Consider the following 20,680-nt stretch of genomic DNA (forward strand, 5'->3'; position numbering starts at 1 on the left):
AATTTTCTCACTTTTACAAAGGCATTTTCTTGGCTTTTGCCCCAAACCCATTTGCCCTCCTTCCATAGCAAGACATGTAGTGGTTCTAGCAGTGTGCTGAGACCCGGTAAGAAGTTACCAAAGTAGTTCAAGAGTCCCAGAAATGACCGCAGCTCCGTCACGTTCTGTGGCCTTGGTGCGTTCTCGATTGCCTCCGTCTTCACGTTGGTGGGCCTGATGCCGTCCGCTGCAATCCTCCTTCCCAAGAACTCCACTTCAGGTGCCAGGAAAACGCATTTCGAGCGTTTTAACCTGAGCCCCACCCGGTTGAGTTGACTAAGAACCTCCTCCAGGTTCTGCAGGTGCTCGACTGTGTTCCGACCTGTGACCAAGATGTCGTCCTGGAAGACCACGGTGTGCGGGACCGACTTCAGTAAACTTTCCATGTTTCTCTGGAATATCGCCGCTGCTGATCGGATTCCAAATGGGCATCTGTTATAAACAAAAAGACCCTTGTGCGTGTTGATGCAGGTGAGAGCCTTTGATGATTCCTCCAGTTCCTGCATCATGTAGGCTGAAGTCAGATCCAGCTTCGTGAACGTCTTTCCTCCCACCAACGTTGCAAAGAAGTTGTCGGCCTTTGGTAGTGGGTATTGGTCCTGCAGGGAGAAACGATTGATAGTTACTTTGTAATCGCCACAGATTCGGACAGTGCTGTCTCCCTTGAGGACTGGGACAATAGGACTGGCCCACTCGCTGAACTCAATCGGTGAAATGATGCCCTCTCTTTGCAGCCAGTCTAGCTCAATCTCTACCCTTTCTCTCATCATGTATGGTAACTGCTCTCGCCTTGTGATGGATGGGTCGCGCCCCCAGAATTGGGTGGATCTTCACTTTTGCTCCTTGGAATTTCCCGGTGCCTGTTCCGAACAGCGAAGGAAGTTTGATTAAGACCTGGGCACACGAAGTACGATAGCACTCGGACGTCGTCCCAGTTCCAGCGTATCTTTCCCAGCCAGCTCCAGCCGAGCAGCGTGGGACCATCGCCTGGTACCACCCAGAGTGGTAGCTTGTGCACCGCTCCATCGTAGGAAATCTTTATGGTAGCTCTGCCGATTACAGGAATCAGTTCTTTAGTGTAAGTTCTTAGTTTCGTAACTGAAGTTAAGACTGGCCTAGAGGTCTTGTTGCACCACAACCTTTCGAAAATCTTTTTTGCCCATGATGGACTGGCTCACGCCCGTGTCCAGCTCCATTGACACCGGGAGTCCATTTAGTTCAACATTCAGCATTATTGGGGGACAATTCGTGGTGAATGTGTGCACCCCATGTACCTCTGCCTCCTCGATCTGAGGCTCTGGTTCGTCGTGATCTGTCCTCCTCTGCAACATGGTAGTTTGAAGGTTTAACAGGCTTTGCAGCTTGCCTGCACACTCGTTGGAGGTGTCCCATTGTTCCACAGCCCTTGCAAACGTACTCTTTGAAACAGCATGAATGGAAACAATGATCACCCCCGCAGCGCCAACAAGGTGTTAATGGCCTTGCATTCATCACTCTTGATGGTGGACTCAGACATCTGTGGACATGCAGCTGCAGGTGTGTGTGACCTGCCATGTATGTTACGATTCAAAAACATCACTTTGTTCACAGTACTTGTAGCAGCACTTGTGTGCTGAGAGATTTGCTTCGTATTGTCACTGGTGGCAATGAACGCCTGGACTATCGCTATGGCCTCACTCAAGGTTTGGGTCTCTACAGTCAAAAGTTTGCGAAGTATGGTTTCGTGGCCAATGCCAAGTACAAAAAAGTCTGAGCATGCGCTCCAAATGTCCTTCAAATTCGCAATGTCCTGCAAGACATCTTAGCTCGGCGACATAACTCGCCACTTCCTGGCCTTCAGACCTTTTGTAGGTGTAGAACCGGTATCTCGCCATCAGAATGCTTTCCTTTGGGTTCAAATGCTCTCGGACCAGTGTGCACAAATCGTCGTACGATTTCTCCGTGGGTTTCTCTGGAGTGAGCAGATTCTTCATGAGGCCATACGTTGGTGCCCCACAGACGGTGAGGAGGATCGCCCTTCATTTGGCAGCGCTCTCTTCCCCATCTAGCTCATTGGCCACGACGTATTGGTCGAGTCGCTCCACAAAAGTTTCCCAATCATCTCCCACCGAAAATTTCTCCAGGATGCCCACTGTTCTCTGCATCTTTTGGTTCGCTATCTGCATCTCTGTCTATGGAGTCAGACTGAACACTGTGAGCTCAAAGTAAAGTGTGACCATAGTCTTTTATTGCAGGTCTCCAGAGTGCCTCCCCAAACTGTGAAGCCTCCTTAAATACCTTCGCTCCCGAGGGGTTATGGGATCCCTTGGGACTCCAGGGGTTGAGCCCTTGGGACTCCAGGGGTTGAGCCCTCTGGTGGCTGTACCAGACAAGACCACATATATAACAGGCACCACATTGGCCTGCTTCCAATCTATTAGCACCTATGCAGTGCCCACTGAATCCCTCACAATAATTTAGTTCATAAACCTCCTCCCCATTCTCATTTAGCATTCTGGGATAAATGCCTTATATCCCTATGGATTGTTTTTAAGCTCTTTTAGCCCATCTAGGATTTCAATTTTATGCATATTGCCTCGATAACTCAGTTTGGGGTGGCATATCACTTTTTTTTCCTGCCTTCTGAATAACAGGAGGAAGTATCATGTACTTATCTGTTTTGAGCCCATTTGGATCTTTTAAGGTTTCATCTAATCACTTATGCTACATTTTGCGTCTGCTGTTATGCTTTTTTTGTGGTCTCCTTTTGTCCCTCTGATCACCCTTTCTGCTGACAGAAGATGCCATCACACCTCGAGCTCTGAGCAGGCCATTAAAAAAATACCCTCAGATCAAGTCAACTTGCCTGCATCTTCCATTATCTGGACAAAGAGCTCCACCTGGTGGTACGACTGTGGCTAAAAAGTAAAACCAGCCAGAGATCTTGCACAAGGATCCTAAAATAATAAGATTTATATGGAGTGGTACAAAGTTTTTTCTCGCCATTAAATCTAATCTAAAATTAGGTGATTGAATCTCCAGATTTTCCAACAGTCTATTGACTCTGGATCAGTTCCTATGGACTGGAGGGTAGCTAATGTAACACCACTTTTTAAAAAAGGGAGAGAAAACGGGTAATAAAAGACCAGTTAGCCTGACATCAGTAGTGGGGAAAATGTTGGAATCAATCATTAAGGATGAAATAGCAGCGCATTTGGAAAGCAGTGACAGGATCGGACCAAGTCAGCATGGATTTATGAAAGGGAAATCATGCTTGACGAATCTTCTGGAATTTTTTTTGAGGATGTAACTAGCGGAGTGAACAAGGGAGAATCAGTGGATGTGGTGTATTTGGACTTTCAAAAGGCTCTTGACAAGGTCCCGCACAAGAGATTAGTGTGCAAAATCAAAGTGTATGGTATTGGGGGTAATATACTTACGTGGATAGAGAACTGGTTGGCAGACAGGAAGCAGAGAGTCGGGATAAACGGGTCCTTTTCAGAATGGTAGGCAGTGACTAGTGGAGTGACGCAGGGCTCAGTGCTGGGACCCCAGCTCTTTATAATATACATTTAACGATTTAGATGAAGGAATTGAGTGTAATATCTCCAAGTTTGCGGATGACACTAAACTGGGTGGCAGTGTGAGCTGTGAGGAGGATGCCAAGAGGCTGCAGGGTGACTTGGACAGGTTAGGTGAGTGGGCAAATGCATGGCAGATGCAGTATAATTTGGATTAATGTGAGGTTGGGGGCAAAAACACGGAGGCAGATTATCTGGGATGGCGGCAGATTAGGAAAAGGAGAGGTGCAACGAGACCTGGTTGTTATGGTTCCTCAGTCACAAAGTGGGCATGCAGGTACAGCAGGCGGTGAAGGCGGCAAATGGTATGTTGGCCTTCATAGCTAGGAGATTTGAGCATAGGAGCAGGGAGGTCTTACTGCAGTTGTACAGGGCCTTAGTAAGGCCTCACCTGGAATATTGTCTAAAATTTTGGCCTCCTAATCTGAGGAAGGACGTTCTTGCTATTGAGGGAGTGCAGCGAAGGTTCACCAAACTGATTCCTGGGATGGCTAGACTGTCATATGAGGAGAGACTGGATCAACTGGGCCTTTATTCATTGGAGTTTAGAAGGATGAGAGGGCATCTCGTAGAAACTTATAAGATTCTGATGGGACTGGACAAGTTAGATGCGGGAAGAATGTTCCCGATGTTGGGGAAGTCCAGAACCAAGGGACATAGTCTTAGGATAAGGGGTAGGCCATTTAGGACTGAAATGAGGAGAAACTTCTTCACTCAGAGTTGTTAACCTGTGGAATTCCCTGCCGCAGAGAATTGTTGATGCCAGTTCATTGGATATATTCAAGAGGGAGTTAGATATGGCCCTTACGGCTAAGGGGATCAAGGGGTATGGAGAGAAAGCAGGAAAGGGGTACTGAGGGAATGATCAGCCATGATCTTATTGAATGGCAGTGCAGGCTCGAAGAGCCAAATGGCCTACTCCTGCATCTATTTTCTATGTTTCTATATCCTTCAATAAAAACTGAACAACAATGAAAAAGTTAAAGGATTGAAGAATCAGTAATGAACCGAGGGAAAAAAAATGAAAAAAAAGGAACAAAGCATAAATAAAGGGTTAAAGAGAAGAGAAAACTTAGCTTTAAAAAAATGCCACCTCCCAGAAAAACATGTTTGGTATCACAAATGACTGTTTTTTCTCCCATGCCAAACATGTTTTGCTGGGAGGTGGATTTTTTTTAAAGCTAACTTATCTTTTCTCTTTAACCCTTTATTTATACTTTGCTCCTTTTTTTAAAAAAATGTCCTCGGTTCATTATTGACAAAACATTGAGATTTAGAGTTTTTAAATCTCACTTAAATTGTGCAGTAAAAACCTTTACACTGATTGCACACAGACTAACTACATACAATTCCATGTCCCCTTTGTTTAAATTAATCTCAAGGAGCCAAGCAATGTGCTTCGATATACCTTAATTTTTTTTTTACAAAATTGATGACATTTCATGTATTTGGGGGAGGATTTCAATTCAGTAACTGGGTCACTTGGTAAAGGCTGTTCTTCATGGTTTAGAAGGGGGCATATCATAATTTTGTGTGATTTGTCAGCTAGTACAAGGCAATATCTCCCTATGAAAAAGTAAAAATGTAATACTTTTTTTGAAGGTCAACCCCTTCCTAAATTTTATACTTGACTTTCATTGGTCAAGTGTTCGGAATTGAACATTGCCTGTTTGTAATGCATGAATTGTATGTAAGCCATAAGACAAAATTAGCACATCAATCACCTCAAGTTAGAATATCAAAATCACCAGCATAATCCAGCAACATTCAAATTGCCATGAAAGTGCATAATCAGGGACACTGAATTAAAAAAAACAGTGACATTGAGAAATGTTAACAAAAACATGGGGAGCTTTTATTGATTGCTTCATGAGTGGTTTATTTTCATAAGATACTGATCTACTCATCATCGAATCTTGCAGCACAGAAGGAAGGAGGCCATTCAGCCCATCATGCTTAAGCTGGCTCTTTCAAAGAGCTATCCAATTAATCCCACCCATCTGCTTTTGCCCATAGCCCTGCAATTTTCTCCACTTCAAGTATTTATCCAATTCCCTTTTGAAAACTACTACTGAATCTGCTTCCACTAACCTTTCATGCCATGCACTCCAGATCATAACTCGCTGAATAAAACAAAATTCTCATCTCTCCTTTGGCTCTTTTGCCAATTACCTTAAATCTGCGTCTGCTAGTACTCACCCTCCTGCCAGTGGAAACAGTTTCTCCCTATATACTCTTAACAAAACACATCATGATCTTGAACACCTCCATTAAATCTCCCCTTAATCTTCTCTGCTACAAGGAGAACCCAGCTTCTCTAATCATATTCAAACAGAAACCTGTGGTCTACGACCAGATATCCTAATTTTTCTTCCTATTGTATTCTACACATCTTGTTGAGATGCAAGCAAAAAAGTTTATTTTTGATTCTTAACCAAAATATTTTTGGACACTTTTCCTCATTCTGGGTATCAATCAATCATCATCGGCAGTCCCTCGGGGTCGAGGATGACTTGCTTCCACACTAAAAACGTAAGTGACTAATGAACTCATTTTCAACGGTGGAAGATGCCGGTGCGTAAATTCTCTTAACAAGGGGTGGCCGTTGCACACCAGCCACCACACGGGCTTGACGGAGTAAGGTCTTGGTCCAGTGGCAAGGGTATCCAAGATGACTGGAGACCAGGCTCCGCCGCATGTGCCAACACATACACACAATCTCAAACATACCCCTACTGTCCTCCTTCCCACAGGACCTCTCTCTACATGGAATTCATAGTACGCAATGTGAGCCTCACGATCTCACAATTGGCCACTGCTGCGCATTCACTTGGTCTTGTCCACACCTCTCCACTCCTCCATGACTTGTCCGTCCTCCATACTCCTGACCTCCATCCCTCGCCGCCTCGCCCCTCCCGACCTCCCGCCCCTGGGCTGCACCACGTTTTAAGAGATGCTACCAATCATCTACCTGCATTCTGATGAAGACTAATTTTGTCGCTTTCTCTCTCTCGACCGTTGTTTATTCTGGGTATGGCAGTCAACTGGGACACTATAACTGCAGTAGTAGTTTATAGGAGAGGTAAGTACTGGTATAAATGCATCTAGTGCAATATTGAGCATAATTACTAGACATAATTTTTTTAAGTATTAAAATTGTGCAATAAAAATTTACAGTATCCTCTGCAATAAACATGGGCTCAACATTAACATGAGACATATTCCAACTCATGCACACAAGCACAGTTCTCCCTCTAAATCTAATAGTTTCACACATACTATTCAATAATCAACCATTATGAGGTCACTATCATAGTTCACTAAAATACTATGAAGAAAAAAACCTACAGAAATCAGTGTGTTAAATATGGAGTAAAATATAAATTAATTCTACAACAAGCTGAAAGTCTGGTACATTACGAAGAATACTCTTCACATTATATTCCCTACCATAACATACAGCAGCCACTGTATCACAGCTGAAGGTGTATTTTTGATATTATAAATCACTAGTTGATTTTGGTATTGCGAATAGGAACATAGGAATTGCTGGAAGCAAAAACAAGGTCCATCTACTTCACCTTGTACCATCATGGTAGCTGCAGGATACATCCATAATGGAGTTGTTGACCAATCGTGGCAATCAATCTTTATCCATTAGTCTACAACAGACCCAGACATGAGGTGAGGAAACCCCCTGTGGTGGAAAGCTTTGGGAACCATGCCAAAGGCACCTGGCCTTCCCAAGCATGCAACACTTACATGAGTAATTTGAGACATGACGTAGAATCACAAAGTATTCTTTTCTGAAATAGATCTATATAATGGGGTCTCCCTCTTTTCCAACATGATGTCCTGGGACAATTGCGGAACCAGTTACAATATAGTACACAGAGATACAGTTGACTGGACTTAAAATGGATGGAGATATAGCAATCTAGAAATTCAGATAAATCCTCACAACCTAAACCAGCAACTATTGCAACTTAAATCCTTCAATTGTAGCAACTTAAACCCTTCAACTGTAACTGTAAGCAGAAATCTATGAACATTTGCCTTATCTAGCATATTATATTAAAAGTGCGGCTGTATCTGCCAAAGCAGCCACAACTTGCCTGTTGCAACGTGCCACTGAACAAAACAGGTGCGGATTCTTTAGCAGCTGCTTACATTCAGCATGTATTAGCACAGAATGCATTTCAATAGGCAAGTCATGTTTGCACTGGGAAGTTCTGCAACATTTAGAAAATCATGCACTTGCTAAGGAAAGATTCATTCTTCATTATTTTATAAGCAATGCAGAGCCTTCCAGATATATCCCACAGCAGCTTATAATGGGCCAATCATCCATGCGGAAACGAGTCCAATATGTGTCTTACACTGTATTTTCCTCTCCACCGAGAGTGTCTCTATTTTAATTCTCTCTCACAATTCTAAGATGTTAACTTGAGGGATTTTACACAGGTCTGGCATCAAAAGTCTGCAAAGTGCCGTTTTACTTTTAGAATAACATAGGCAGGAATATGTTATAATGAAAAGGTAAACTACAAAAGTATACAATACAAAGAAATATAGCAATTTCTTACCTTTTTTTTTAAAGTTAACTTTTTTTCTGTTCATGAACAGGGCATCATGGAAAATGATAACAGATACTTGGCTCCTGCTTATTTATGTACCTTGTGATTAGATCAAAAATGCTTTGAGCACTTAATTTGCAGGATGATTAAGGGAAAATCCTGGCTTCCATATATAATAAAAGTAGGTGTTAATATTTGGGATCCCACATTCTTTTGTGAAGATATCACTGATTATGTCAGAATAAGTGTACTGATGTCACAGCAACTTCCTGTGACATCATAAAGCAGTCCAACTACATTGTGTTTCACACTTAAATATTTTTTACATTCAAAACCTTTGTTTATGTGGCTTAAGTTTTACCTGTGCAATTCCAATTGTACAAATGCATGTGAACCTCCTGGATTAAAACCTTAAGTAGATATGACATTAGACCAGAGGAACCACAAAGTGATTTATGATAGATTAAACATTTAACCAGTAAAATTATCCTGCCATAACAATGCTGTGGCTCAGTAATTTTCGCTTTCTAAGTGGAAGGGTTTATTTACAGCATCCATTGCTATTATTTGATCATAGTTTACTACCATGATAGAAAGTGCAATGAAATAATTAAATACAGAAATACTCTGCAAATATGATCAGGTGCTGCATTTTAGGCATAACCCACCTAATACTTTTTAATGTGTAATAAATGATAGACTTAAAATCTTATTAGTGTTGCAACATTTTATTACAATACATATCCTACAAACAAATGCAAAATCACATTTATATGAAATGACAGCGAACTTCTTCAATCTTTTAAAATGATGCACTTGATACATTCTGTAATAAATGCAGCAATGAAGCTCTATTGAAATAAGTGACTAAATATTAAAAATCTACAATAGACAAAACTGCAGCCACATGATTCTGCAGGATAACCCACTTTATACGGTTCATGTATGTTTTCAGGGTCATTTCACAATACATTCAACTAAGCATCTATTTACAGTACACTATATAGAAAATTAATATTTTCATCCAAAACCGTTTGAAATTCCAGATTTTGCTGAATCACAATCACCAGATCAAATGACAAGATTTTTTTTTTACAAATACGTTCATCATAAGATCAGGTACAAGGCACAGAGTAAGGACACAATGTCAGCGGATGGAGCTGAATGAATATACTGTATTATCACCTGAACAGTCTTAATGTGACCAAAAATCATAAATATTCAAGAATAATGTGAATACAGCAAAAGGTTACACACACATTTTGCTTAGTGCGGATAACCCTTATACATATACTAATCATTTCCCTTTTGCAGAGCTGAATGGAGTGGGAAGAGTCCACAGCATAGTCGGAGACAGCGTGTTTAATCTATTGGAAGTGTACAGAGTGAACTACATTAAAACATTTTGGCTATTACAAAGTATTTAGCTGTGCTCTAATTCACCTGCATATTTTTACCATTTGCTTCTATATCAGTGTTGTTCTTTATAAAAAATCTGATGGAAAACTGGTTAATTGGTTAAGAAAGAACAGAATGGGATGCAAAAGGAATACAGTCCCTTTTACAGAACGGAAATCAACATCAACAATTAGTGTGAAACTACTCTGGGGGAGAAATCCAATGTTTAGGCATACAACAGTACTAGCAATAAATTTCAGCAACATCTATGCAGTCGCGGTGAAGATTTTAAGCAAATAGGTCAAATTAAAGTCTGAAGTAAATATGCAACATCATTTACAAATCGTCATTATTTGTCTTGAAAGTCAGACACAACAGAAGGTAGAGTAAAATCTAATGTAATTAGGTTGGTTTAGGACCAATGTAAAACCCCGGCAATGGTATATTGCAGGCTGGAGCTCGGAGCTTTTACTGCTCTAAAATACAGGAAAATTGTGGGCCATATCTGCTTTAGACAAATCTTCAATACTCGACTGCCATACTCATGTATGGGTTAGTAAGGTAGACACCACAATGCTAGACAGATTACAAGATATCACAAACTATGCATTAAAATACTACTACAGATTATACTTCATGTACATGAAGGTTAAGGTAGCCATAAGAAACGATATACTTTATGAAATAAACTGATATTTTTTAGACTGCAATGGAAAATAATCACCTGTACACACTTCAACAGCCTGGAACAGTGGACCTATAGTACACAACATTCTAAAACATGGTTTAGTATCCAGGAGTTCATTAGACTAAAGACAGTTCGCAGACATATAGGAAAGCGTAAAGTCAGATATTTCAGCACGCTTGGAAAGATACAAAATTTTAAAAAGGGACTTGTGCAAGAAACAATTCATTCTGCACAGGTGATAAAGTAGATACTGTCCAAAGTACAAACTTAGGATATTTGTGTCATAGAATGGTTACAAACATAGGACATTTGTAGCAAGCATGGTTTTATAAATGTAAGTATTTTCTTCAAACCAATCATGCACTATTGATCGTTAGTTCCTTCGGTGCAAAGATCCAAAACAGCTTCAATCTATATTAAGTAGAGTCATCAATAAATAAATGTCTTGGATATTATACTTTAGCCTTGTGCAATTGCATTTCTCAGTTAAACTACCAAGTGTTAATTTTGTTTTCCTATAAAATGAAAACCTGAGCAAGTACAATGAGCTGTCTTGGTTTTCTCTGCAATTAGTGGAGGAAAAAATAAGTTTAATGTGCCCAAGTAGTAAATGTGTTTTGAAATATATTACAGAACAATAACCATTATAAATTAGAAGTTTGAATGTTGTTTGGAATAGATTAGTCAAACTGCCAAAGTTATGGAAGCATAAAGAGGAAACAAGTTTGGGTCACATGGCTCTTTAAAAATATACAATGTAAATGTCAAATTAGCACACCATAAAGCATGGCGAACTATTACAAAACAAGACAGTTAAGTACATCATGAAGACAAATCTGGGACAACAGAGCTTACATGGCACATGCAATTGGTCATTCTGTTGTTGATTCAAATTCTCAAGGAAGCTGGTTCTCATCCTCTATATGGACAGTATTACAGGCAGCAAGAAGAGGCTGAGACGAGCTGTTGGTGCTCTGGCTTTTCAGGCTCTCGGTTGAATCTGAAGTTCCTGTAGAAAAATACACAAATGAGAAATATCTCACATTTCAGGTGACTATAATTCAGCCAAGTGGCTATGACCGCTTCACATTCAATAATATACTTTTTCAGTTTGGGAAAAGAAGGAGCCATGTGTCATTTCATCATATATAAGTGAGATGGCAATGTGATTTATGTGGTTGTACTGTATGTAAGGAAACAAAAAAGTTCAAACATTTTTTCCTGAAGATAGTGTCTCTTTAAGCCAACACTTGCCATCTGTCTCTAAATTAAAACTGAAATAATCAATCTCAGTCTAATCTCACAATTCATTAAATAAACTGATGATCCTTAGTTGATATTGACTGAACACAAAATTCTGGTACTGTCCCTGTGGTTAATAACCACAGCTCCGCTGCTATTTTATCGTCATTTAAATATTTTTATGCAGATATAATTTTATGAGGCAGCTAAAGCATTCATGATTGAGAGTCTTCATGTATTTTAATAAACTCTGTTTTTAAATTGTTTTTTTTGGGGGGGGCGGGGGGGGGGGGGGTTAGGTAGAGTTGCTCATTTATGAGTACTAATTGGAAATACAGAACACACCCTTTTACCGCTACCTGTTAAAGGTAACAGTAATTGGGCAGAACTCTCCAAAGCCCCACAGCATTGGTGAGGCCTTACATAAAACGGGAGACTTATGGAAAACCGAGGCTGCCTCAGAAAATTCTCATTACATAAATAAATAAGGATAAAGTAACAGCAGAGCTGTGGTTATTATCAGACTTTTAAAGATTGGCTAATATTGCTTGGGTATATTATGAATGATGATGCACATTTTGATTGTTTTAGCACAAGGCGAACACTAGGCACAGCATAGAAGGCAGTGGAGTACTTACGTAGCACCTGAGCATTGGTAAGTCATTGCAAGTCATACTGGAGAATCAAAATACTTTGCAAATTTAAGAGAGAATGATGGAAAATAATACCGTAGTTCAAGACATGTAGAACAAATGGTGGCAACATAAAAATGACTGTTTACATTTGAGACAAGTAAAATAATTTAGTTAAAAAAAAACAAATGACATTAAGAATCACAAGTATGGCATTTTTTTTCAATGGTCCCCAGAGTATTCCTTTAATTATTCAGAAATGATCATAACTTGCAAAGTCCACGAGATGTTAATTTACAAGAATGACCGTTCCATAAAATTGCACCTTCAAATTTATTTTCCAATGAATAATCTCAATTTGCAAACCATGAAAAGGCAACTGATCAAAATGTGGTAGTTATAGAAATATAGAAAAATAGGTGCAGGAGTAGGCCATTCGGCCCTTCGAGCCTGCACCGCCATTCAATGAGTTCATGGCTGAACATGCAACTTCAGTACCCCATTCCTGCTTTCTTGCCATACCCCTTGATCCCCCTAGTAGTAAGGACTACATCTAACTCCTTTTTGAATATATTTAGTGAATTGGCCTCAACAACTTTCTGTGGTAGAGAATTCCACAGGTTCACCACTCTCTGGGTGAAGAAGTTTCTCCTCATCTCGGTCCTAAATGGTTTACCCCTTATCCTTAGACTGTGACCCCTGGTTCTGGACTTCCCCAACATTGGGAACGTTCTTCCTGCATCGAACCTCTCTAAACCCGTCAGAATTTTAAACATTTCTATGAGATCCCCTCTCATTCTTCCGAACTCCAGTGAATACAAGCCCAGTTGATCCAGTCTTTCTTGATCTGTCAGTCCCGCCATCCCGGGAATCAGTCTGGTGAACCTTTGCTGCACTCACTCAATAGCAATAATGTCCTTCCTCAAGTTAGGAGACCAAAACTGTACACAATACTCCAGGTGTGGCCTCACCAAGGCCCTGTACAACTGTAGTAACACCTCCCTGCCCCTGTACTCAAATCCCCTCGCTATGAAGGCCAACATGCCATTTGCTTTCTTAACCGCCTGCTGTACCTGCATGCCAGCCTTCAATGACTGATGTACCATGACACCCAGGTCTCGTTGCACCTCCCCTTTTCCTAATCTGTCAGCATTCAGATAATAGTCTGTCTCTCTGTTTTTACCACCAAAGTGGATAACCTCACATTTATCCACATTATACTTCATCTGCCGTGCATTTGCCCACTCACCTAACCTATGATAGTTATCAAAAATTTCACTATGTACTTTATTGAAATTCAATTTCTCTTAAGTGTATATTTGCAAATTGTTCATTAATGTCCTAATTTGAACACAATATCCCTGGATAACAAAAGTAAACAGTTGGCTAAGAAATAAACTTATTGATCATAGGTCATGTTTGATAGATGTGGAGTTATTGTACACTAGTCTTCACAAATACAATGTTATGCTTTCAAAACCAGAGGGAATTATATGTATGTGCAGTAGTTCATCCCTATACTACTCGTTGAATTTCTTTGATGCAGTATTAGGTACTTGCAATATTGACTGCACACTAGTTTACCCCAAAACTCAGTAACAACGTTTCATAGACTAAATTTGCACTGAGAGCACAGGAGAACCCTGTACAATAGGAGAAGAGATCTCTCTAGGTAGAAGTGTGAAATACCTCAAATAAAATCTATTATAAGATACAGGACGGAAGGTTCTTCAGTATGCCTGAGAACATCTTAATCAAATAAACAGAAATGTGAGCTTTCAAGAATCATTGTGAAAATGTTGCTAAAGAGACTTGTATAAATCATTTGAATATGAGTGAACATGTAATGAGTACCATATATAATATGCAGATGTCAGAAAAAGAAAATGGCTCAGTTTTCTTCACTTTGCCAATTTTATCCTCTCCTCTCATATGGCAGGTTCAGTTCCACAGTTGCCTGCAGGGCAGTTACACAGGCACCAGTGGTCCTCCTATATTGGGCACAGTTCCAGGGATGAGGGACTTCAGTTACGTGGATAGATTGGAGAAGCTGGGGTTGTTCTCCTTGGATCCGAGAAGGTTGAGAGGAGATTTGATAATGATGTTCAAAATCATGAGGGATCCAGACAGAGTAGATAGAGATAAACTGATCCTATTGGCAGAAGGGCAGAGACCCAGAGGACACAGATTTAAAGTGATTGGCAGAAGAACTAAGGGCGACATGAGGAAAAATGTTTTTACGCAGCAAGTGATTAGGATCTGGAATGCACTGCTTGAAAGGGTGGGGGAGGCAGACCCAATCGTCACTTTCAAAAGGGAATTGGTAAGTACCTGAAGGAAAATAATTTACAGGGAAAGGTTGGGGGAGTGGGGCTAGCTGAGGTGCTCTTGCAGAGAGCCGGCATGTGCTTAACAGGCCAAATGGCCAACTTCTGTGCTGCAACAAATCTGTGATTCTATTCTATGAGTTACTCATACACCAGCAATCCTCCTGTATTGGGCAGTTTCACAGGCACTGGTGGTCCTCCTGTATTGGGGGTAAAATAACATAGGCAGCAATAGCCCTCTTATGCTGGAGTATTTAATTTGGAATCTGTGGTATTCTGATGAGCTAAAGTTATGCAGGCACCAGTGACCCTTTTGTGCACAGCTACAATTGCAAAGGTACTGATGGACCTCCCTTTATGGGGTGGTCACACAGGTTTTCTATGTTTCTATGTACCTATGACGCTTCTGTGCTTAGCCCAAGTTGTCATTCTTCATGTGTCCACTGGGTAGCAATCACTCAGCCGATTTTCACGTTCCTTATCCCAGGTGCACTGAAGCCAACTGCAGAGTTTTTATTGATCCCCAGATCAGAATAGCTAAATCAGCACAGACCCGGGATCAAAACTGCTACTTTCCTGATCTGTATCGCTCAGCTACACACGGATAAGCTTGATACCATTTTTAAAAAGGAACCTAATAAGCTTGATGAGCAGATATAAAATGTGATTACAGGTAGAACGTCCAAAATCCGGAGTTTTAAAAACCATAATTGTCTGAATACCGGATATTGTGCAGATTGCAAGAGTTGTTGTCCGGAATCTGGAAATATTTCCCGAAAACCCTTTTTAAGCTGTACAGGTACATACCTTTCTCGAGCAGGAATAACAAATACACAGCCCGGCACGGCCTCGAGGCTGCCGTCAGATGTAATGCTTGAAAACCAGAAAATTCACAAAAGTCGGCCAAAGTGTTTCCAGATTCGGGAGGCTGGATTGTCTCCGACATCCGGAAATACGTCCATGAGGTTTCTGGATTTGGGCCGTCGAATTTTCAGCTCCGAAATCTGGAAATACCCAAAAATCAGAATGGCCTCGGTCCTGAGGTTTTCGGTTTCAGGACGTTATACCTGTAATATCTGGTACAGCCTTTTTAAAGTCAAACTGATAAATTATTATTCACAAGAGTAGGGGGATAAAAAATATCAATTCACAAAAACTGCATTTCACAAGTATCAACAGATATTAGTCCGTAATACTATTTAAACCCTTGTTGACTCCTAAATTGATTAAAATTTTGTTTCAATGGAAGCACAAATTAGAATAGCAGAACATCTAATAGTATTTTAAGTACTGCAGCATACCGAGCCATGCTTGTGGCAAATAAGTTCAAAATGTGCATCATCTACAGTACACCTTTAAGACATTCTATCTTAAAACTTAGATTGCATTACCAACTGAAAATCAAAACATAGACAAATGCTAAAAGTGTGCTACAATTAGGGATGCCGTAGATTGTGGATTCCCCTTTAATGTAGAAAATGTCCCAAGAAGCTTTAGGCAGGGCAGGGGGAGGGGAGGGGAGGGGATGGCGAAAGAAAAAAAACACAAAGGAAATGGGCAACGAGCCATGGTGCAAGAAATGACCTTTTGCGAAGGTTTTTAAATATTGGAAAGAAAAGTAGAGACACACAGGGAATTCGGGAAGGAATTCCAGAGTAGGGCTTAGGCTCCTGAAGCAATGTTCTCCCGAAGGTGCGCAGCCACGCACCAATCGGGAGGTCCCACACAGGCCGCTCACCAGCTGCTGCCGCTGGAAAAGATACCGTGCAGCAAATTTAAAGGGAACATGCTCCCCGCAAAATATAGAGGGAGCATTGTCCTCGAGGCTCTTCCACAAATGGTGGTGTGAAGAGAGAACGGGATGTACAAAGGGCCAGATTTGGAAGTGGTAGGAGATGCATGACTAGAGAAGGTTGCAGAGATAATGTGGGATGAAGCCATAGAGCGATTTGAAGATGAGCTTGAGTATTTTTAATTCAATGTATTGGGGGACAGGATGCAGTGTAGATCAGCAAGGATGGGAGTGCTGGGCAAGCAGCACTTAGTGTGGGACTGTGCATTGATAGCTGAGTTATGAACAAGTTGGAGTTTATGGAGAGTGGGAGGCTGGCAAAAAGTACACTGGAGTAATTGAGATTAAAGTCGACAAAAGTGTGGATAACAAGTTTCTGTAGCAGTAGGTGGGAATTCAGGTGATGGTGCTGAGGTGGATATAATTGGTCTTGGTGATGGGACAGGATTTGGGTTTGAAGCTCAGTTCTGGTTTAACAGGATGCCACGACTATGAAAAGGAGCACAGCAGAAGTCCAGAACACCCACATGTAAAGAGAAAGAAATATGGGAGACAATCACATGTCTTAAAGAAACTGGCTAACCAGTAGCTTAGAGGATTGGAAGCAAGACCTCCAGCTCAAAGATATCTAATCCAGGAAGACTATAGTAAAGGGGAAGATGATGGCAGGTTGAAAGGGTTTTGAGGAAGCTTGTATAGGAGTCCTAGACAGTAGGGCCAAAGTGACTGATGGCTCTTTCAGCTAATGCTGGTGCAAAGGGAGAGGGGGGGTGGGGTGGGGGGGGATATGAGGCAGGAGGAGCAAAGTCATGGAGGGATTTGATGACAAGGATTTTATATTGGAGACAGGGAACTAAGTAGGGCAGCAAGATGGGCGATTGGAACTGGTGTGGGACAGCTACATTTTGGACAATTTGGAGTTTATGATGGATGGGCAATGGAAGGAGAGCATTGTTTTGAAGGGGAAGAGAGAACCATGGCAGCCAGGAGTGAAGTTGAAGGGTACCAAAGGAGGCGGGTCTTATGGAAGAGTTTGGAAAGGGTGGAAGAGAACTGGGGAGAAACTGCAAAGTGACAAGATTTCAGGGCTGGAATGGTTGGGAGACTGAGGGAGGTTGTGGGGCCACTCAGCCCTGAAAGGGCTAAATGTAACATTCTGAAATTTTTTTTTAACCATTTTCATGCACACAAGTGTAAACACAATAGCTGACTTGCACTCAAATTCATACAAAGGGAAAACAATAAAGAGTGTTAACATACCAGAATTACTCTTCTATACCAATTGAGCAGGAATCGGGACCCAGAGCTTCCCAAATCAGCAAAATTATGGATAGAAAGGTAAGGATATATTAGATAGGTAATGGAGGTAAGTCAACAAAGAACACACAAAAATGAAACGTAAAAGGTCCTTATTAATGAAGTGAAAAAATAACATTTAAAAAAAACTTGTCGGAATGCATTTTGTTTAAGCTATTGAATGTTCTTAGCGAATTATGGGTGACAGCGCATCAGAGGATTTGGTATCATAATAGCTTGCAACATAACAGCTTTATTTTTTCAGTTTAATTGTTATGCAAATAACTGATTTATCAGAATACTATCTTCAAATATCAGGAAATCTGAAAGAAATATATTACTAGCAATTTTCTGTTGGTAATATCTTGCAAATTTAATTGTAATGCAAGATTTTCTGATATGTTAAGTTTCATACTGTTACACTGAAATTGTAATGTGCAGAAACAATAAAAAGCATGCAATTACGTGGACAGACTGCAGAAGCTGGGGTTGTTCCACTTAAAGCAGAAAAGGTTGAGAGGAGATTTGGTAGAGATGTTCAAAATCATGAGGTGTCTAGACAGAGTAGATAGAGAGAAACAGTTTCCATTGGCAGAAGGGTCGAGATGCAGAGGACACAGATTTAAGGTGATTGGCAAAAGAACCAAAGGCGGCAAGAGGAAAACCTTTTTTCGCAGTGTGTGGTTAGGATCTGGAATTCACTGCCTGAAAGGGTGGTGGAGGCAGATTCAATTGTGGCTTTCAAAAGGGAATTGGATAAGTATCTGAAGGAAAAAAATTGCAGTGCAATGGGGAGAGGTCGGGGGAGTGGGACTAGCTGAAGTGCTCTTACAGAGAGCCGACACGGGCTCGACGGGCCGAATGGCCTCCTTCTGTGCTGTGACCATTCTATGATTCTATGATAACGCGTTTTCCTGGTCTCTCTGGAAGCTGGGCTCAAATCAAAGCCAGTTGGTCATAGAGTTGGCTGGTGTGAGGAACAGAACCATTCAAAGTGGCGCAGTAAAGGTGCTTCTCCAAGATTGGAGTCTCAAAGCGCCAAGGAGGAAGAATCGTGTAAGTTCCTGCCTTGATATTTTTTTTACGGGTCATTAATTGTTTCAGCTCCACGAGTTCAAATTTTGAGCCTTATAGCCGTCTGGTAGATTAAAGAAATTAATATTCTTTTAAAGGCTTCACTGTGCGGAAGAATTTTAATTTTTTTTAATAAAAGAACAATGAAATGCAATAGATGCAATTTATCTAGCTTTCCAAAATGCCTTTGCTGAGGTGCCACATAATAGACTAATGAACTAATGAATAAGGTCAGAGCATGCAGAGGCAGGGCTCAAGTAGCAGAATGGATAGCTAGCTAGCTGCAAGACAGAAAGCAGAAAGTAGGGGTAAAGGGTAGCTATTCAGAGTTGCAGAAGGTTTAAAGTGGGGTCCCACAAGGATCAGTGCTGGGACCACTATTGTTCACAATTTATATTAATGATTTAGACTTTGGAATCAAAAACACAAATTCAAAATTTGCAGATGACCATCAAATTGCATGGGGGGTAGTTAATACTGAGGAGAACTGCAACAAGTTACAAGACGACATTAATAAACTTGCAGAATGGGCAAATAATTGGCAAACGAATTTCAACATAGGTAAGTGTGTATTACATGGGTATTACATTTTGCTAAGAAAAATAAAGAGGTCACATATTACTTGGAAAATAAGAATCTAAATGGGGTAAGAGGGGCAAAGGGATCTGGAAATACAAATATACAAATCACTAAAAGTGACGACGCAGGTTAATAAGGCCAGAAAAAAAAGCAAGCACTAGGGTTTATTTTGAGGGATAGAATTGAAAAGTAGAGAAATTATTCTGAACCTGTATCAAACCTTGGTTAGACCTGGTGTACTGTGTACAGTTCTGGTCTACATATTGTAAAAAGGATATAGAGGAACTGGAGAGGGTGCAAAAAAGATTTACAAGGATGATACCAGAAATGCGAGGTTATACCCATCAGGAAAGGATTAAGAGGTTGGGTCACTTTTCCCGTGAGCCAATAGAGGTTTTTAAAATGATGAAAGATTTTGATGGAATAAATACAGAGTGTGTTTCCACTTGTGGGCAAGACCAAAACCATCAATACAATATAGTCACCAAGAAATAAAATACAGAATTCAGAAGAAACTTCCATCACCCAGAGAATGGTGAGAATGTAGAACTCGCTACTACAGCGAGTAGGAGAGGCAAATCGCATAGATGCATTAAAGAGGATGCTGGAGGGAGAAGGGAATACAGTGTTATGCTGATAGGATGGGAGGAACAGCTGAGAATCGGCTCAAGTGGGGCGGAAACACCAGAATGGATTGGTTGGGCCTAATGGCCAGTTTCTGTGCTGTACATAATCTATGCAATAAGGATTTACTTTGGACAGTTAACAGGAATAAAATAGGCAAAGGCAGAAAGTGAGGAGATTTTCAATTTACATTCAATTATTAGCAATAATCACTCAACAGGTTTTTGTCTAAGTGGAACTAACTGTAAATTATAGTAAGGTAAAAAGGGCCTTGCTCAGATTCATAGAATGGTTACAGCACGGAAGAAGGATATTCGGCCTGTTGAGCCTGTGGCAACTCTCAGCTAGTCCTACTCCCTTGCCTTTTCCCCGTAGCTTTGCAATTTTTTTCCTTCAAATATTCATTAAATTCCCTTTTGAAAGATAAAATGGAGTCTGTCTCCACCACTCTTTCAGACAGTGCATTCCAGCTATTAACCACTCGCTGTGTAAAAAAGTTTTTTCTTGAGAGGCCTTTGGTTCTTTTGCCAATCACCTTAAATCTGTGGCCTCTGGTTCTTGACCTTTCTGCCAATGGGAACATTTCTCTCGATCTACTCGGTCCAGATTTCTCATGATTTTGAACACCTCTATCAAATCTCCTCTTAATCTTCTCTGCTCCAAAGAGAACAACTCTAGCTTCGCCAGTCTATCCACATAACTGAAGTCCCACATTCCTGGAATTATTCTCGTAAATCTTTTCTACATCTTCTCCAAGGCCTTCACATCCTTCCTAAGGCGTGGTGCCCAAAATTATCAGCTGTGGCTCAGTGGGTAGCACGCTCGCCTGAGTCAGAAGGTTGTGGGTTCAAG

The 20,680-nt window shown here is 40.8% G+C and overlaps 1 protein-coding gene across 3 annotated transcripts in view; it reads right to left on the reverse strand.

Moving 5' to 3' along the window:
- Positions 1-8,885: 8,885 nt before the first annotated feature.
- LOC139281161 (E3 ubiquitin-protein ligase MGRN1-like) overlaps positions 8,886-20,680 on the reverse strand; it is a 164,233-nt gene continuing 152,438 nt past the window's right edge. For 2 of the 3 annotated variants that reach the window (XM_070901173.1, XM_070901172.1), the window contains exon 16: positions 8,886-11,271. In XM_070901173.1, the coding sequence (XP_070757274.1) occupies positions 11,159-11,271 (113 nt within the window). In that variant the 3' untranslated portion in view covers positions 8,886-11,158. Of the gene's footprint in view, positions 11,272-17,515; positions 17,562-20,680 lie in introns of all 3 variants that reach the window. The other variant, XM_070901174.1, reaches the window with a different exon arrangement.

Source organism: Pristiophorus japonicus, chromosome 15 (genome assembly GCF_044704955.1).
Source record: "Pristiophorus japonicus isolate sPriJap1 chromosome 15, sPriJap1.hap1, whole genome shotgun sequence".
NCBI lineage: Eukaryota > Metazoa > Chordata > Chondrichthyes > Pristiophoridae > Pristiophorus > Pristiophorus japonicus.